This window comes from Mauremys reevesii, linkage group 9 (genome assembly GCF_016161935.1).
Source record: "Mauremys reevesii isolate NIE-2019 linkage group 9, ASM1616193v1, whole genome shotgun sequence".
Lineage (NCBI taxonomy): Eukaryota > Metazoa > Chordata > Testudines > Geoemydidae > Mauremys > Mauremys reevesii.
The window spans coordinates 6,002,830-6,017,431 of record NC_052631.1 but is presented as its reverse complement, the minus strand read 5'-3'; the positions used below and the strand labels follow the sequence as shown (position 1 = coordinate 6,017,431).

At 58.0% G+C, this 14,602-nt stretch overlaps 1 protein-coding gene across 1 annotated transcript; it reads left to right on the top strand.

Moving 5' to 3' along the window:
* The first annotated feature begins 900 nt into the window (after window positions 1-900).
* NMUR1 (neuromedin U receptor 1) lies at window positions 901-14,370 on the top strand. Its single transcript, XM_039487198.1, has 3 exons — window positions 901-960; window positions 3,936-4,839; window positions 13,801-14,370. Exons 2-3 carry the CDS (start codon window positions 3,945-3,947, stop codon window positions 14,199-14,201), a joined length of 1,296 nt encoding a protein of 431 aa, XP_039343132.1. The 5' UTR covers window positions 901-960; window positions 3,936-3,944; the 3' UTR covers window positions 14,202-14,370.
* Window positions 14,371-14,602: the final 232 nt, after the last annotated feature.

The window sequence follows — 14,602 nt, the reverse complement described above, 5'->3', positions numbered from 1 at the left end:
CGTGCTGGATCTTATGCCCCTGCTTGTATCCACAAATGGTGGGTGCAATAGCAGGCCGGGCTATCATGAGGGTAGGCCAAGGAGATGGAGGAGCTCAGGGCTGGAACAGCAGGGGGGCCCCGGGTCAGGAGTTGGGGGTGCCTACAGAGCGTCAGGCAGCAGAGCTGCCATGGGGCTCCCAGAGTAGACTCCCATGTGGGTTGCACGTCGGGATTAGCTAACGGTTCCGGTTCCACCCAGGCCGCCTGGCTGGTCCCAGACCCCTCTGAATTCACCACGGGCCCTGACACATCCCCAGCTACGTCCCACCCGGTGGGGACAGCCTCAGACGGGGCTCTGAGCTGGCCCAGGCTGCAGACCGAGGCAGACGAACATCTCACGCCTCCTGCTGCGGGGGACGCTGGAGCAGAGAGGACGCCTGGGCCAGGAAAGTGCAGCGTGCAGCCCGATCCTACCCTCTCCCTCTAACGACAGCGCTGATCCCCTCTGGAGTTAGAGGCTACTTCCCAGCTGCAGGTCCCTCACTCTGCCCAGCCATGCTGCCTCCACTGCTAACTGGCCTCCTGCGTGGTCCAAAGGCGGGGGCCTGCCATGGCGCTGGCTGCAACACAAAGCCCCATGCACAAAACCCCTTCCCCAGAGCCAGCTCCGCAGCTGTGATTAGAGACGGGGAGGTCCTGCTAGACTGCAATGCCCCCTGGTGGTGCTTGAAAAGCCAGCAGCTACAGGCAGCCCCCCCTCCAGCCCTCTCTCGGCCCCCCCACCCCGAGGCAGGCAGCCTCCCCATTCATTGATGCTTTTTCCCTCCAGTCTGTCACACGCTCACATGCACACGCCCCAGTGCTGAGATGGAGTGAAGACTTTAACCGTCTCCTCTTCGCCTCCTCCAAACTCGCCGAGGGAAAATGAGCAGGGCTGGAAGAGCGGGGAAGTCTTTCTCCAGCCGGGCTGCGTAGCAAGGTGAGCGTCCCCCTCTGCCAGAACGAAATCTGGATTTTTGTTGTTGTGGTTCTGGAAAATGAATGTAGCGTTGGGTGTCCGGGAACCCTGATCGCCCCACTCCAAGTCGCTAGGCGGGGGAGAAAAAGTGGATTCCCACGGCTTGGAAAAAGCAGACAGTTTGGAGGGTGACAGGCGTGTTCCTAAGAGAGGAGGCAACATCTGAAAATAGAGCCGCGGCGGGGGTAAAATCCTGCTCTTGCTTTAGCAAGCTGCGTGGAGAGGAGCGAGGCAAGGGGACCCGACGGGCTGGGGCGGTACGGCTGGAACCGACTCTATATCAGTTGTGGAGGAAATGTGATAAAACTCCGAAACCGCAGCCCCGAGGGGCAGACACTGTGCAGGTGTGAATGGATGGCTGCAGATTCCAGGGCAGGTGGCTGGCTGGCTGGCTAGACAGATATCGGATAAACAGACAGATGCTGGATGTGTACTGGAGTGATAGATGGGATCGGTGTATGGACAGAGAGATGGACAGCTAGACAGACACCGGATATAGGTTCTGTAGACAGACTCTGGGAAGCAGGCGAGTGAGGGTAAGATGTGCCCGTTTGATCAGAATCCTGTTAAGTATTAAGGGTCCAGTCTCAGCTTAAACTTCCCCTGGCTGTTATATGGACTTTGCCTGCAGCTTGGAGCTGGCTGTGAGCAGCGTGTGGGTTTAGCGCTGCAGACACAGCCTGCCTGGCCAGTGCTCTCCGTGCCAGAGATGGTTTGGGGGGGCAGGGAGCGAGGTTTGCACCTGAAGGGGTGGCCCCGTCCTGGCCAAGAGTCCGTGTGCCAAGCAGGAGAAGAGAAACCTCTGCCTCTGTCACTTCAGAGGTGGCATCTCCCCTGCAAGGCGATTTGCCTGCCTGAGTCTATTAGACTGTGTCAGCACTTCAGGACGGGAGCGGAGTTATTTATGTCTGTTCCATCACCGAGCGCAAATAAAAAATCAGAACTCGATTCGTTCCCCCACCAGCAGCACTGCTGGCCGTGTCAGCGTCCCCTTGGGCTGCCCCTTGCCTGTGGGTCTCTTTCAAAGCCACTTGATTCTTTTTTTTAGAGCATCTTTAGCATGCGCTGCACCCCAGGGCGGCAGTAACCCCCTCGCAGAGCTAGAGGAGTCAAGGAGGTATTTCTCCGCTGCAAACAGGTGCCATAGACGGGAGGGAAATACCCCTTGGAAGTCCTGGCCGTGACTAGCACAATGCAAAGTGGTGTCTTCCCTCCCCATCTGCCTCCCCAGGTGACTAACAGAGCAGAAGGAGGGCAGAGGGAAAGGCGAGATAATCGGCAGAGGCTTTCAGGGAGGATCTGAAAGGACATGGAAGTGAAGTTGAAAGCACAAGAGATTTTTTTTTCCCGGCCTGTTTGTTAAGATGGCAAAGCCCAAGCCCTGGTCCCTGTCCCGCCGAGGGTTTGCATTTAATCTAGCACCCAGTGTAAATTGTCCCCTGGACCAGAGAGCAGCAGGATGAAGAGCCATTTCCCCCAGGATGATTTTATGGCCGTCCCTGTATCCCCGTCGCCCAGCTAGGGAAGTTTGAACTGGGGTGATAGGTCAGAGCTTTTCTGGGTTGACTGTAAAATTGCATCCTGGCTTCACTTCTCGCCTGTGTGCGGGAGGCAGAGAACATCCACATGGAGAGAGACTCGTCCTGCCTGGCCCTGCCGAGTGGCCTGTGTTAACGGCTGCCGAGAAAGCTTTGCTAGAAAGAGACGGTGCCAGTCTAGCTGAGCAGCCCTGGGACTGGTAGTCGGATGACACTGACCCTCTGAATAACACGGCCCTGGCAGCCCTGGCCCACGCAGCCAGGGAAGGCGACTCTGCGAGACGGGAGCCACTGAAGTAGCATTTTCCTGAGCCAGGCAAAAAGGGCCCCCTGGGACTGAGCTGTGCCTGGCTTCTTGGCGCTCGTCACATGTGTGGAGTTAGGGAAATGCCGCAGGCTCAGGGTGTGCGGGGGGACGTCTGTTTGTAACATGGTTCGGGAGGCCACAGGGTCTCCTGGAGACAGATCTGGTTATACTCGGGACAGGCAAATCTGTGCTAGACAGAAGCTTCTGCCAGGCCTGGCTTTTGTGGGGGGTGGATGAGGAGGGGTGCAGAGAGGAAGGAGTGAAACCATGATTGGATTGTACCGAGTGGGGAGTATTGAGGGGTGGGGTTTGGAGGGACAGGGCCGTAGGGAGCTGAGAGGTTTGGGGGGCAGGATCATAGGGACTGGGAGGTTTGGGCGAGGCTGGAGGGTTTAAAAACCCCACCTGGTTGGTGCAGGAAGCTGTCAATGATACAGACTGGCCCATCCAGCCCAGTCACCCAGTGACTTTTCCCTGGCACGTGGCCCCAGGGTTTTGTAAATTCGGGTCAAGGGCCAAATTTTGGCATAGGAGCAAGCCGGCAGCACTGTCCGCAGTCCCCCCTCCCCGGCACCAGCAGGCCGTCTGAGGATGCACCCAGCGCCCCACAGTGCCAGGCAGAGGGGGGATTTTTCACATGCGTCTGCTGCACTGGTGCTTGGAAAGCTGGCGCAGCATGAGATGCCCCCATACCTGGAGACAGCACGGCCGGGCCAAGCCAGGCAAGGGGTCCCCCTCAGGGCACGGCAGGCTGTGTTAGCTGTGGCCTGGGCCCATCGTTCCTGAGGAGCATGCGCTGGCCCGGGTTGGATTTCGACCCGCGGCAGGCCCGTGGTGTCGTGGGGCAGCCATTCAGTCCACCCCAGGCTGGCCACTTGCCAGCAACCTAGACAGCTCCTGGTCCGGTCCCTGACTCTGAGACAGTGACCCTGAAGTGCTCACGGTTCACCTGCAACATGGAGGCCCATGCTGGGCTCTGCCTAGCCGAGCCCCTCTGGCAGCGCAGAGAGGACAGTTGAGGAGCCGCTGCTGGGGATGGGAATGAGGGTGGCTTTAAGGCTTCTCTCTAATCCAGTCCAGTCTCTTTGCAGCGGGAGGCCATGTATCCCTCCGCCAACTGCTCCAGCCTGCCCCGCAGAGACCTCCCCGCGCTGCTGGACTACCAGGATCTGTGCAACCGAAGCCAGCAGGACATTGCCTTCAGCCATGTTGACCCCAGGGACTTGAACCTGACGGTGGAGCAGCTGCAGGACAAATACCTGGGCCCCCGGAGATCCAGCTTCTTCATCCCAGTCTGCGCCACCTACCTGCTGATCTTTGTGGTGGGGGCCATCGGCAACACGCTGACCTGCCTGGTCATCGTGCGCCACCGGTTCATGAGGACGCCCACGAACTATTACCTGTTCAGCCTGGCCGTCTCCGACCTGCTGGTGCTGCTGCTGGGGATGCCGCTGGAGCTCTACGAGATGTGGAGCAACTACCCCTTCCTCCTGGGCGCCGGCGGCTGCTACTTCAAGACGCTGCTCTTCGAGGCGGTCTGCTTTGCCTCCATCCTCAACGTGACGGCGCTGAGCGTGGAGCGCTACATCGCCGTGGTCCACCCGCTCAAGGCCAAGTACGTGGTGACCAGGAAGCACGCCAAGCGGGTCATCGTCACGGTCTGGGGGTTGTCCGTGCTCTGCTCCATCCCCAACACCAGCCTGCATGGTATCCAGCCCCTCTATGTGCCGGGCCGGGGGGTGGTGCCGGACTCGGCCATCTGCACCCTGGTGAAACCCCGCCTGATTTACAACCTCATCATCCAGATCACCACCATCCTCTTCTTCTTCCTGCCCATGGGCACCATCAGCATCCTGTACCTGCTCATCGGGCTGCAGCTGAAGAAGGAGAAGATGCTGCAAACCCTGGAGGCCAAATTGGGCGGGGACTGCGACTACCACAACATCCGCGTCCAGCAGCAGAAGATCAGGAGGAGGCAGGTGACTAAGATGCTGTGTAAGTGGAGATGAGGGGGCGAGGCAGGGGAGAGCTCGTGATTCACCTCGGCGGCTGGTCCCCTGCATCACAGAAGGATGCAGCTCAGTGGTGCAGGGGAGAGGTATCCCCACCCTGCGTTCTCACTGGGCGGCTAGGGCAGGCCACCCGCGTCCTGCAGCCCAGCTGCTGGCGGGCAGGACCAAGCGAGAGCTCCAAGGGGACCTGAGCACCACGCAGCAGAGTGGTGGCGGGTGGATGCAGCCCAGCTCCAAGGCGTTGCAAAGGGGACTGCAGATCTGGAACGCCTGGAGCAGTCCAGACTGGAACGGGCCAGGCTCCGTGCAGTCTCTCTGCAAGCCCCTAGGAGCACACGCATTGGAGAAAGGCCCCTGCAGAGAGGTGATCCGCCCCCTTCATCTGGTACAGGCGGAGAGCAACCAGACTAGGGATTTGAGCCAGGGATGGCCAGCATGCTGGATGGGACTTGCTCCCCCATCAATGCCCCAGCCCCAGCCCGCCGGGACCCTAGCGTTTCCCCCTCGCAGTGCAGCGCTCCGCGAGCACAGCCAGCCGGCGTCTCAGAGCTCCTAACAAACCCAGCCAGAACCCAGGCGCCTTGGGCCAGATCCTCGGCGGGTGGCAATCGACGTAGCCCCCATCCAAGTCAATGGAGTCGCACTCATTTATTCCAGTTGACTCCTTTGGCTGTGTTTACTCTGTGTGTGTGTGTGTGTGTGTGCGCGCATGTGTGTGTGTACCTGTGTGTGTGTGTGTGTGTGTGTACCTGTGTGTGTGTGTACCTCTGTGTGTGTGTGTGTGTGTGTCTACCTGTGTGTGTACCTCTGTGTATGTGTGCACACGCGCATACCTGTATGTGTGTGTGTACCTCTGTGTATGTGTGTGTGTGTGTCTACCTGTGTGTGTGTGTACCTCTGTGTATGTGTGCACACGCGCATACCTGTGTGTGTGTGCATGTGTACCTCTGTGTGTGTGTACCTCTGTGTGTGCGCGCACGCGTGTTTGTACCTCTGTGTGTGTGTACCTCTGTGTGTGTGCATGTGTATGTGTGTGTACCTCTTTGTCTGTGCGTGTGTGTGTGTGTACGTCTCTCAGCGTTGTTGCCTTCATGTGTGCGGTGCTGGTGTTGCACCGTCAGTGTGACTTTGCTGTTCCAGCATGTCACTCAACAGGTGTCTTCCGATGCACCTTTCCAGGTCGGGTGGGTGCGTGGGGGCAGCAAAGCAGTGCTGCATTAGCTGGCGGTGTGTGTTGCTGGGTGTACAGGGAGGGGGCATGCGTGTAGGGTGACCCGACGTCCCAATTTGATAGGGACATTCCCAATAATTGAGGCTCTGTCTGCCTATTACCCCCCACCCCCATCCCAATCTTTCACACTTGCTATCTGGCTGCCCTGCATGCATGAGAACGCATTGTGGTGCTCACACGTTCCAGGGGAACATCCTATTAATTAGGCAGAGCCTCAGGATGCATGGTGCTGTACAGAGAGAGAGGCTACAGGCCCTGTCCTGGGATGCTGACGGGCTGGGTTATGCCCAAGGCTTCCTTTACGGGATCTCGGGGCCGTGCCGTATCAGCAGCCAAGCGGCACTGTGTGCTACGCCGCAGGGGTGTGACTGGGCTGTGCCTTGCTGCAGGGCACTGGTGGTACCTTAGTGCCGGATGCGTTGCAGGGTAACCGCAGCTCAGCGCTATGTTCCTGGAAACGCGCCTTTGGCGCCGCACTTGAGCGGAGATCTGCAGCGTAGTCGTTATTTTAAAGCGAGATGCGCAGAGGGCGAGTTCTGACTGGCCAAGGCGGGTTCCAGCTCCTGGGCCCGATTCTTGCCCGTGTCCCCCTTTGCAGCTGGGGAAAATGGGTGTAAAATGTTACCGTTCTGATCGGGTGCCATTTTGCACCCGCTTGGCCCAGGTGGAAACGGTGTCCTGGAATCAGGTGCCACCGCGTGCCTGGCCGGGGCTCACTGCATGCTTAGCACGCCTGCCATTGGCTTCTCCTGCAGCATCCTTCCAACTACAGTGTGAGAGAAGACGGCTGGGACCACAAGGGAGTGTGGGTTCTCCGCCTACCGTGTCCATCCCAGGAGAGTCCCCTGCAGTGATCCTGGCTGGTGTCAGCTTGGTGGAGAAACTAGGGAAAGAGGCTTTCATCACAGTAGCACGAACCAGCTGGGAATTGGCACCGGGACGGAGATAAGAGGTCTGAGCCAGCAGCTCTCCCAGCCGCTCGTTAATCTCCGAGAGGTGCCCAGGGTTGGGATGGTGATTACTCCATTAATGGAGGGCTGCTTCATTTGACTAATAAACGTAGCGGGCTTCCAGGGGAGCCTTGGCTGGCTGGTGGGTTTTGCTTGGGCACAGACACAATCCAGGGCAGGAAACGTTTCCCAGGGAAGGTGCCCGCTGGGAGGCCGAGCCAGCCAGAGCTTTGTGTCTGTCTGCTGACCTGCAGTGCTCCCCGGGGCTGCAATGCTTTGGCTCTAGGCTAAGCTGAGCGAAGGCCCCATGCTTGCCAAGAAGCAAAGCCACGTGGCAGAGCAGCCCTGGCAAGAGAGAGAGGGAGAGATGTTAACCAGACCTCACGTCCTTTCTACAACCTGCTTCCCCAGCCGCCCCCAGAAAGCAGATCAACAAGCCGGCGGGGAGTGAATCCCTTTTGTTCTGGCCTTGCCATGCAGAGACAGGCTAGTATTGCAAACAAGCATTGGCTGGGACGCTCCTGAGCTCCCCATGCCTGCACAAGGCCTTGTGTCCTCCTGCAACAGCCATCCCAGCTGTTTACCTTGCTTGCAACGCCTGGGGTTTTAACTCAGGCTTGGCTTGAAGTGGTGCTGGCTGGCTGCAAAGGTGTCCCGTCCCCATTGCCGCCACACTGGCTCAGCAAGTCATTGTGCTGCAGTTGGAAGTAACCCAGCGCCCCTCATCCCAGCAACGGAGCTGGAGGGGTTGCAAGCACTTTGGAGGACAGGATTAGGATTCATCACGATCTTGACACACTGGAGAAATGGTCTGAAATAAATAGGATGACATTCATTAGGGGCAAATGCGAAGTACTCTGCTGAGGAAGGAATTGCAGACGTACAAACTGGGAAATGACGGCCGAGGAAGCATTGCAGAAAAGGATTTGGGGGTTATAGTGGATCACAGACGAAATGGGAATGGTCAATGTGACACTGCTGCAAAAAAAGCGACCATCCTTCTGGGCTGTGTTAGCAGGCGTATTGTAAGCAAGAGCGAGAAGTAATTCTTCCGCGCTACTCAGGACGGGTAAGGCCTCAACTGGAGTATTGTGTCCAGCTCTGGGCGCCACCCTTTGGAAAAGAAGTAACAAATTGGAGAAAGTCCAGAGGAGAGCAATGAAAACATGGCCTGCGGGAAAGACTGAAAAAAAACTGGTTAGTTTAGTCTGGAGAAGAGAAGACTGAGGGAGGACATGATAACAGGCTTCAAGCATGTAAAAGATTGTTATAAAGAGGAGGGTGATAAATTGTTCTCCTTAACCACTGCGGACAGGACAAGAAGCAATGGGCTTAAATTGCAGCAAGGGAGGTTTAGCTCAGACATTAGAAAAACTTCCTAACTGTCAGAGTGGTTAAGCGCTGGAATAAATTGCCCAGGGAGGTTGTGGAATCTCCATCGTTGGGGATTTTTAAGAGCAGGTTGGACAAACACCTGTCAGGGATGGTCTCAGATAATACTTAGCCCTGCCTCAGTGCAGGGGACTGGACTCGACGACCTCTCACGGTCCCTTCCAGCCCTACGATTCTATGATTCTGTTAGGGGATCGGTGCTGTGGGGTAGATGCAGCGTGTGGATGTGCCAAAGCCGCTGTGCTGCTGGGTGAGAGAGCGAGACCCCCAGGTACCACTGGCCCTGCAGCGGCTTCTCTGCTCAGAGGGGCGAAGGGTTATCCCGCCCACACCCCCGGGTGACTCCACTTAGCCAGAGTGAGGAGAGTTATGGGAGCTGAGAGGGGAAGCCAGGGGGGGAGCCCAGCCTGAGGGCACTGAGATCTGAAGGGCAGGATTCCCCAGGAGTGCTGCGCCCTGGCAGGCGGGCACTTGGGGAACGGACATGGGCCCGGTCCCCCATGCCACCCTGCAGCAGTGAGCTCAGCTGCCCCGAGGTGATTTGGTTGAGCATGCGGCCCCACAGGGCTCCCTGCAGCGCTTCCTGGGCCCAGGGCCGGTGCAGCCATTTAGGCGACCTAGGCGGTCGCCTAGGGCACTGGGATTTGGGGAGCCATTTTCTTCGGCAGCGACCACGGTGGCCGGATCTTTGGTTACCCTGGTCGCCGCCGGCATTTAGGTGGAGGGAGCTGGGGCAGGGGAGCGCGGGGAGGGCCGCCTGCAGCAAGTAAGGGGGGGGCAGCACGCAGGGGAACTCCCCGCCCCAGCTCACCCCTGCCCCACCTCCTCCCCCAGCACCCCGTGGCCGCTTCACTTCTCCTACCTAAGCTGATTGGCGCCGCAAGCCTGGGAGGCGGGAGAAGTGAAGCAGCCACGGCGTGCTCAGGGTGCTCGTGCTCGTGTGCGGAGCAGGGGTGCCTCAGGGTGGGGAGTGGGGAGCTGCCGCAGGGGGGTGCCTCAGGGCAGAGGGCGGGAGCGCCTCAGGGCGGAGAGGGGGAGCTGCCACTGGTGGGGGGGCGCCTCAGGGTGGGGGCGTGCAAGGTGGAAGTTTCGCCTAGGGTGCAAAACATCCTTGCACCGGCCCTGCCTGGGCCTGGCCCATCTCTAAGGCCGAGGTGCAGCCCGCAGAGACGACATGTCCCAGAATGCATTGCTCCATCTTGATCCAAACAGAGGCGATCAGAGGAGCAGGCTGAGCGTTCGGTTTGAAATTTCTGTGTCCCCATGGTGGGACTCCACCCCAGAAACAGCTGCATTTCACTCTGTCTAATCTAGCTAGCTCCCATCACCGCAGTATCTGGGTGCCTCCAGTGCCGCCTGCCTGTCGTTGGTGATGCAGCTGGGGAGGAAAGGGGCACTAGAAACATAAATCATCATTCAGGGTAGCATGGTCTATGGGGGCCTTGTACAAACAAATCCCGATTAACTGATGTTTGGGTTAGCTGGGACATTTCTGTCCCCTGGATCCATAATTCCTATAAGGACTGAAATCCCTTTTCTGGCCTCCTGCTCGGCCCTCAGCTAACCAGGCAGCCAGGAGTTTACCTGGTATGCAGGGCGCTGCAATCTGCTGCGTGCCACCCAAGCTGCCCAGGGGGCCCCCAGTTGGGCATGTCCCTGGCCTCTCTCAGGGCTGAGCATTTCAAAGGAAGAGGCCCCATTCCAAATCGAGTCCGGATTCCCCTCCGCCCCGTTCAGCTGCAGCCGGGGGCATGAGCGTCGCTGGAAAAATAAACACCCATCCAAGTGAAACGCCAGCAGAATCCCATTAACCCTGAGTTCAGCCTTTCGGGAAGCCTGGGGCTCCCTGGGCAGTGTTGGGTGGGTGCCTGCCGCTCTGCTCCCGCACTCTGCCTGACCTCGGGACTCCCCTTCCACTCTCCCGTGTGGCAGAGTCCTCGTAACCCCGACAAGGCTGGGCCAAGGATTCCTGGGGGGCTCGACCCCCAAGCTTGTTGTGGTCACGTAGGGCAGGCGTGAGGGTGTCCCCACTCTGGGGGGCTCTCTCTGCACTGGATGCTTCCCAGACCAATTGATCACTGCACACAGCTCAAAGCAAATACAAGTTATTAAACAGCAACCAATTAAAAAGGAACAGGGGAAAAAATGGGAAAGGTTAAAGGAAACACGTCACCCCGCTCTGTGGTCCGGGGACATCACAACCAGCGTCTCTGGGATGTCAGGGCAGGTCACAGTCTGTCCCTCACAGGGCCCAGGCCCTGGCTGTGCTGCAGAGGTGCTGCGGGTCGGACACTTCTCTGGCAGTGGCCACACACCTCCAGGCTCTAGGTGGCAGGACCCTTCTTCCCAGTGTCAGCCCCCCGTCGGGGTTACGATCCCCCTCCAAGTCTGGCCTGCAGGGCCTCTTAGCTAGGGGCATCTCCCTGCACTGGGCCTGCTGCCCAGGGTCCCCCTCACCCTCCCCAGCTGCTCACCGCACCCAGCTCCGGGTGGCTCCTGCTCCAGCCCCACTCTGCCTCAGCACAGCTGCTGCTCTGCCTCCAGCCCCCTGGGCTGCTTTCCCTGGCCCCTCTGGCTCTGGTTGCTGCAGTTCTGCTCCCAGCACGGACCTACTCCCTGGGCTGCTTCTCCGGTTCTCTGGCTGGCAGGGCCCTGCTCCCCAGCTCAGCTTGGGCCCCTGCTCTCCCCTTAAGTCAGCCCCACTCGGCCTGACCCAGGTGATTCCAGCTCACAAGGAGGATGGGACCCTCCTGACTCCCTGATTAGCCTGGCCTGTCAATCAGGCTGAGCTGGAGCATTGTTCCTGGGGACTGTCAGTCTCGGGGTTCTAATTTCCCATCGACCTTCCTCTCTTTTGGCACTGGGAGCTACCCAACCAGAAACCCCCCACTGAGTTCAGTAAGGGGCCAACAGTCCCCTTACACCGGATCCGGCGCCTGACGGCTGCAGGAGGGGCTGGGCAGGAGCCGACAGCTGCCAGGGCAGCGAAGGCAGGAGGCTGCCTGTCCCCTGGAGGGGAACCGGCATGTTCAGCAGCTGGGCAGGCCTGGGGGGATCAGAGATGGGAACCAGGTTTTCTCATGACCCCATCGCTGCTGCTGGGAAGGCTCCAGGGCTGCCGATCTGGCTCCGGTCACCAGCCCGGGAATCCATGCCCAGACTCGGGGGCGTGGCGAGCAGCGACGAGGCTGCTCCGTTCCCGTCTGCGCCAGGGCCGTGTATTTAACCAGGATAAACAAAACCTTCGAGACCAGGCACCTGATTTCTACCGGGTGCGTATCCTGGGGCAACAGCCGCAGCCCGCTCTGGGGTCGCGGGGGAAAGGAAAGGAGCTGTGTTTGTCAAGGAGCTTGGGCAAGGTGACAGAGAAACAAACACCGGAGACAGGATAACGAACGGAAGGGGGACAAGGGCCAAAGCCGGTTGATGTGACCACACTTAGCAACCGCTGGCTGGAGAGGAGGGGCAGCAGAGAGAGGACGAGAGCAGAACGAAGCAAAAAGAACGGACGGGGGAGGGAAAGAAAGACCCGCTGAGACTGGGTGAAGGTCCAAGACATCAGAGGGGCGCAAGGGAGCGATAGTGACAGGGAATCGCACAGATTGCCAGATGCTGGCACTACATGGCAGAGGACGGATCACTGGAAAATTGCCCTGTTCTGTTCATTCCCTCTGGGGCACCTGGCATTGGCCACTGTCGGTAGACAGGACACTGGGCTAGATGGACCTTTGGTCTGGCCCAGTTTGGCCGTTCTTATGTCTCATATTTCTTATGGAGGGTGGAGGCTGGGAAAGAACCGGGTCACACTTTATATTAGGGTTCTATTTATAAATGGTTTACAAAGGGTTAATAGATGTTTCACGTTACAGACAGGAGTAGGACGTTATAGATGGTTACACGCAGTCTATTGACTTTCGGGATTCTATGACTGTTGATTAACCGGTTATTAAAACAGCGAACCCTTTGTTACCTTTTGATAAGCTATTGATTTTATAAACTCTGTTGAAAGCACATCATGCCTTGTGGAATGTAACAAACCATGTGACTAGGATGCAAAACCAATGAACTGCTGTGTGACATGCCATGATAGCTAATGATATGTCATGACATAAATCAGCGTCCTTTCACCGCAATGAGCAACCTCATGCCTTCAAATTCTTATAATCTATCCATCTATCTATCTTAGGGTGACCTGATGTCCCGATTTTATAGGGACAATCCTGATGTTTGGGTCTTTTTCTTTCTATAGGCTACTATTACCCCCCACCTCCTGTCCCAATTTTTCACATTTGCTGTCTGGTCACCCTAATCTATCTATCATGCCCATCAAAGTGGTATTTGGGCTTCATTTCAACTGCCAGCCATCCCCTCCTATTTTTGTGTCTTGCCCTTAATTCAGATAAATCAGTAGAATATATCTGAAGAAACTAGTGCTAGTGACACACCTGCCAGCCAGAACCAACCAAAACCTCCTGCCTTTTTCTGTTGTGTCTCTTCCCATCCTGCAGCCACTAAATCCTTTGTAGGTTTATGTCTCATACTGTAAGGGCCCGTTTCCTTCCCATGGCTGTATGATGGCAGCTACGGTAAGTACCGTAATAGGGAGGCAGTAAATCAGTCACCTGAGGGCTATGAAAGAAATGGGTGTTTACCCGAGGGTGGCACGTTAGAGGTACACACCACCCACCCTGAAATGGGTAATCAGCAAGGAAAGAACCCACAACTCGCAGCACCACAGGCACACCTGCAACAGCAATTCTGGCAGAACGGTCAATGGGTGCTCCTCCGGCATGGCCAGGGCTTCCACATGCCTGCCCGGCTGCCTTCAGCACCGCCGGTACCGCCCCACGCGTGCCTAGGAGTCCTGCGGCCCACTTGAACAATTTAAAAGGGTCTGGGGCTCCTATCCGCCGCAGCGCTGGGGGCCCTGGGCCCTTTTAAATACCTGGGCCCCTGGGCAATTTTCCCCTTTGCCTCCCCCTTGTTGGCGGGCCTGACCGCAGGCCTTTATCACTCAAGGTAAATGTTAGTTGGCAGTATCAGTAGGTTGTTATCCCTCTGTGGTAGAGTCAGAAATTGAACCTCGGTTACCTACGGCCCAAGCTACCTCTCTACTCCTGGGGCCACCCTCGCTGTCCTATGTAAGCCAGGCACTAAGAAGGGCAGGATGCATGCTTTTATCAGTGTCGTGCACTGGCAATATTTCCCCTTCTGCATAGAGAGAACAGGGCAACTAATGCAATGAAGGCAAAGAGTCGGAGGCAGGAAGGAACTTGCGCCATCAGATCAGCGACTGTCAGGGACTAGAGCACAGAACCAGCACACACCCACCCCCTCCAATGGCCACGACATTTTCTCTGCTTCCTTCCAGTCGTTCTGGTTGTCGTATTTGGGATCTGCTGGGCCCCCTTCCACACAGACCGGCTCGTCTGGAGCTTCGTCTCCCACTGGACGGGCCGGATGCTGCACATGTTCCAGTACGTCCACATCATCTCCGGGGTCTTCTTCTACCTGAGCTCAGCCGCCAACCCCATCCTCTACAACGTGATGTCCACGCGCTTCCGGGAGATGTTCAAGGAGGTGATGTGCCACAGGCGCCTGCGGAGGCTGGGCTCCAGGAAGTACTCGCCCAGCGTCACCCGGGTCACCACCCGCAGCACGGTGTGCGAGCACCTGCCCGCCGGCAACGGGCTGCCCCTGTCCAATGTGGAGGAGGAGGAGATGGGCGTGGAGGGGGAGGACGCCCTTAAGCATGAGACGTCCTTCCCCTGAGGGCACCGCCAGGGCCTTCCCCGCTAGCCGGGCTCCTGGAGGGACACAATGACCGGGAGGGGGTTGGGAAGGCCATGTCCAGTGTCTAGTCACCCGCTTACGTCTCCTGTTGCTGTGCCACCCGCTAGCACTGCCCTGGCATTATCTCCACTCCCAGGCTGAACTCACCAGGGGCTGCGCCATGGCACGAGGGTACGAGTGAAGGCAGAGCTTGGGTTCAGAGAGGTGGGGCATTAACTCTTCGCTGGCTGGGTTATGCCTTTGCAGACTCTTGGCCTCGGCACAGGTGGTGGTGCCATCCGGCTGCAGGTGGTTGTCTGGTGCGTCTGGCAGCACCGGCCCGGCTTAGTGCTAGGAGGGGCGCAGACAAGAAGAGAGAGGTTAGCGAGAGGCAGGTTGTC

Coding starts and splice junctions, on each gene's coding strand:
- NMUR1 (XM_039487198.1), top strand. CDS start 3,945: ATGTATCCCTCCGCCAACTGCTCCAGCCTGCCCCGCAGAGACCTCCCC. Junction 4,840..13,800: donor GCAGGTGACTAAGATGCTGT/GTAAGTGGAGAT, acceptor GCTTCCTTCCAG/TCGTTCTGGTTGTCGTATTT.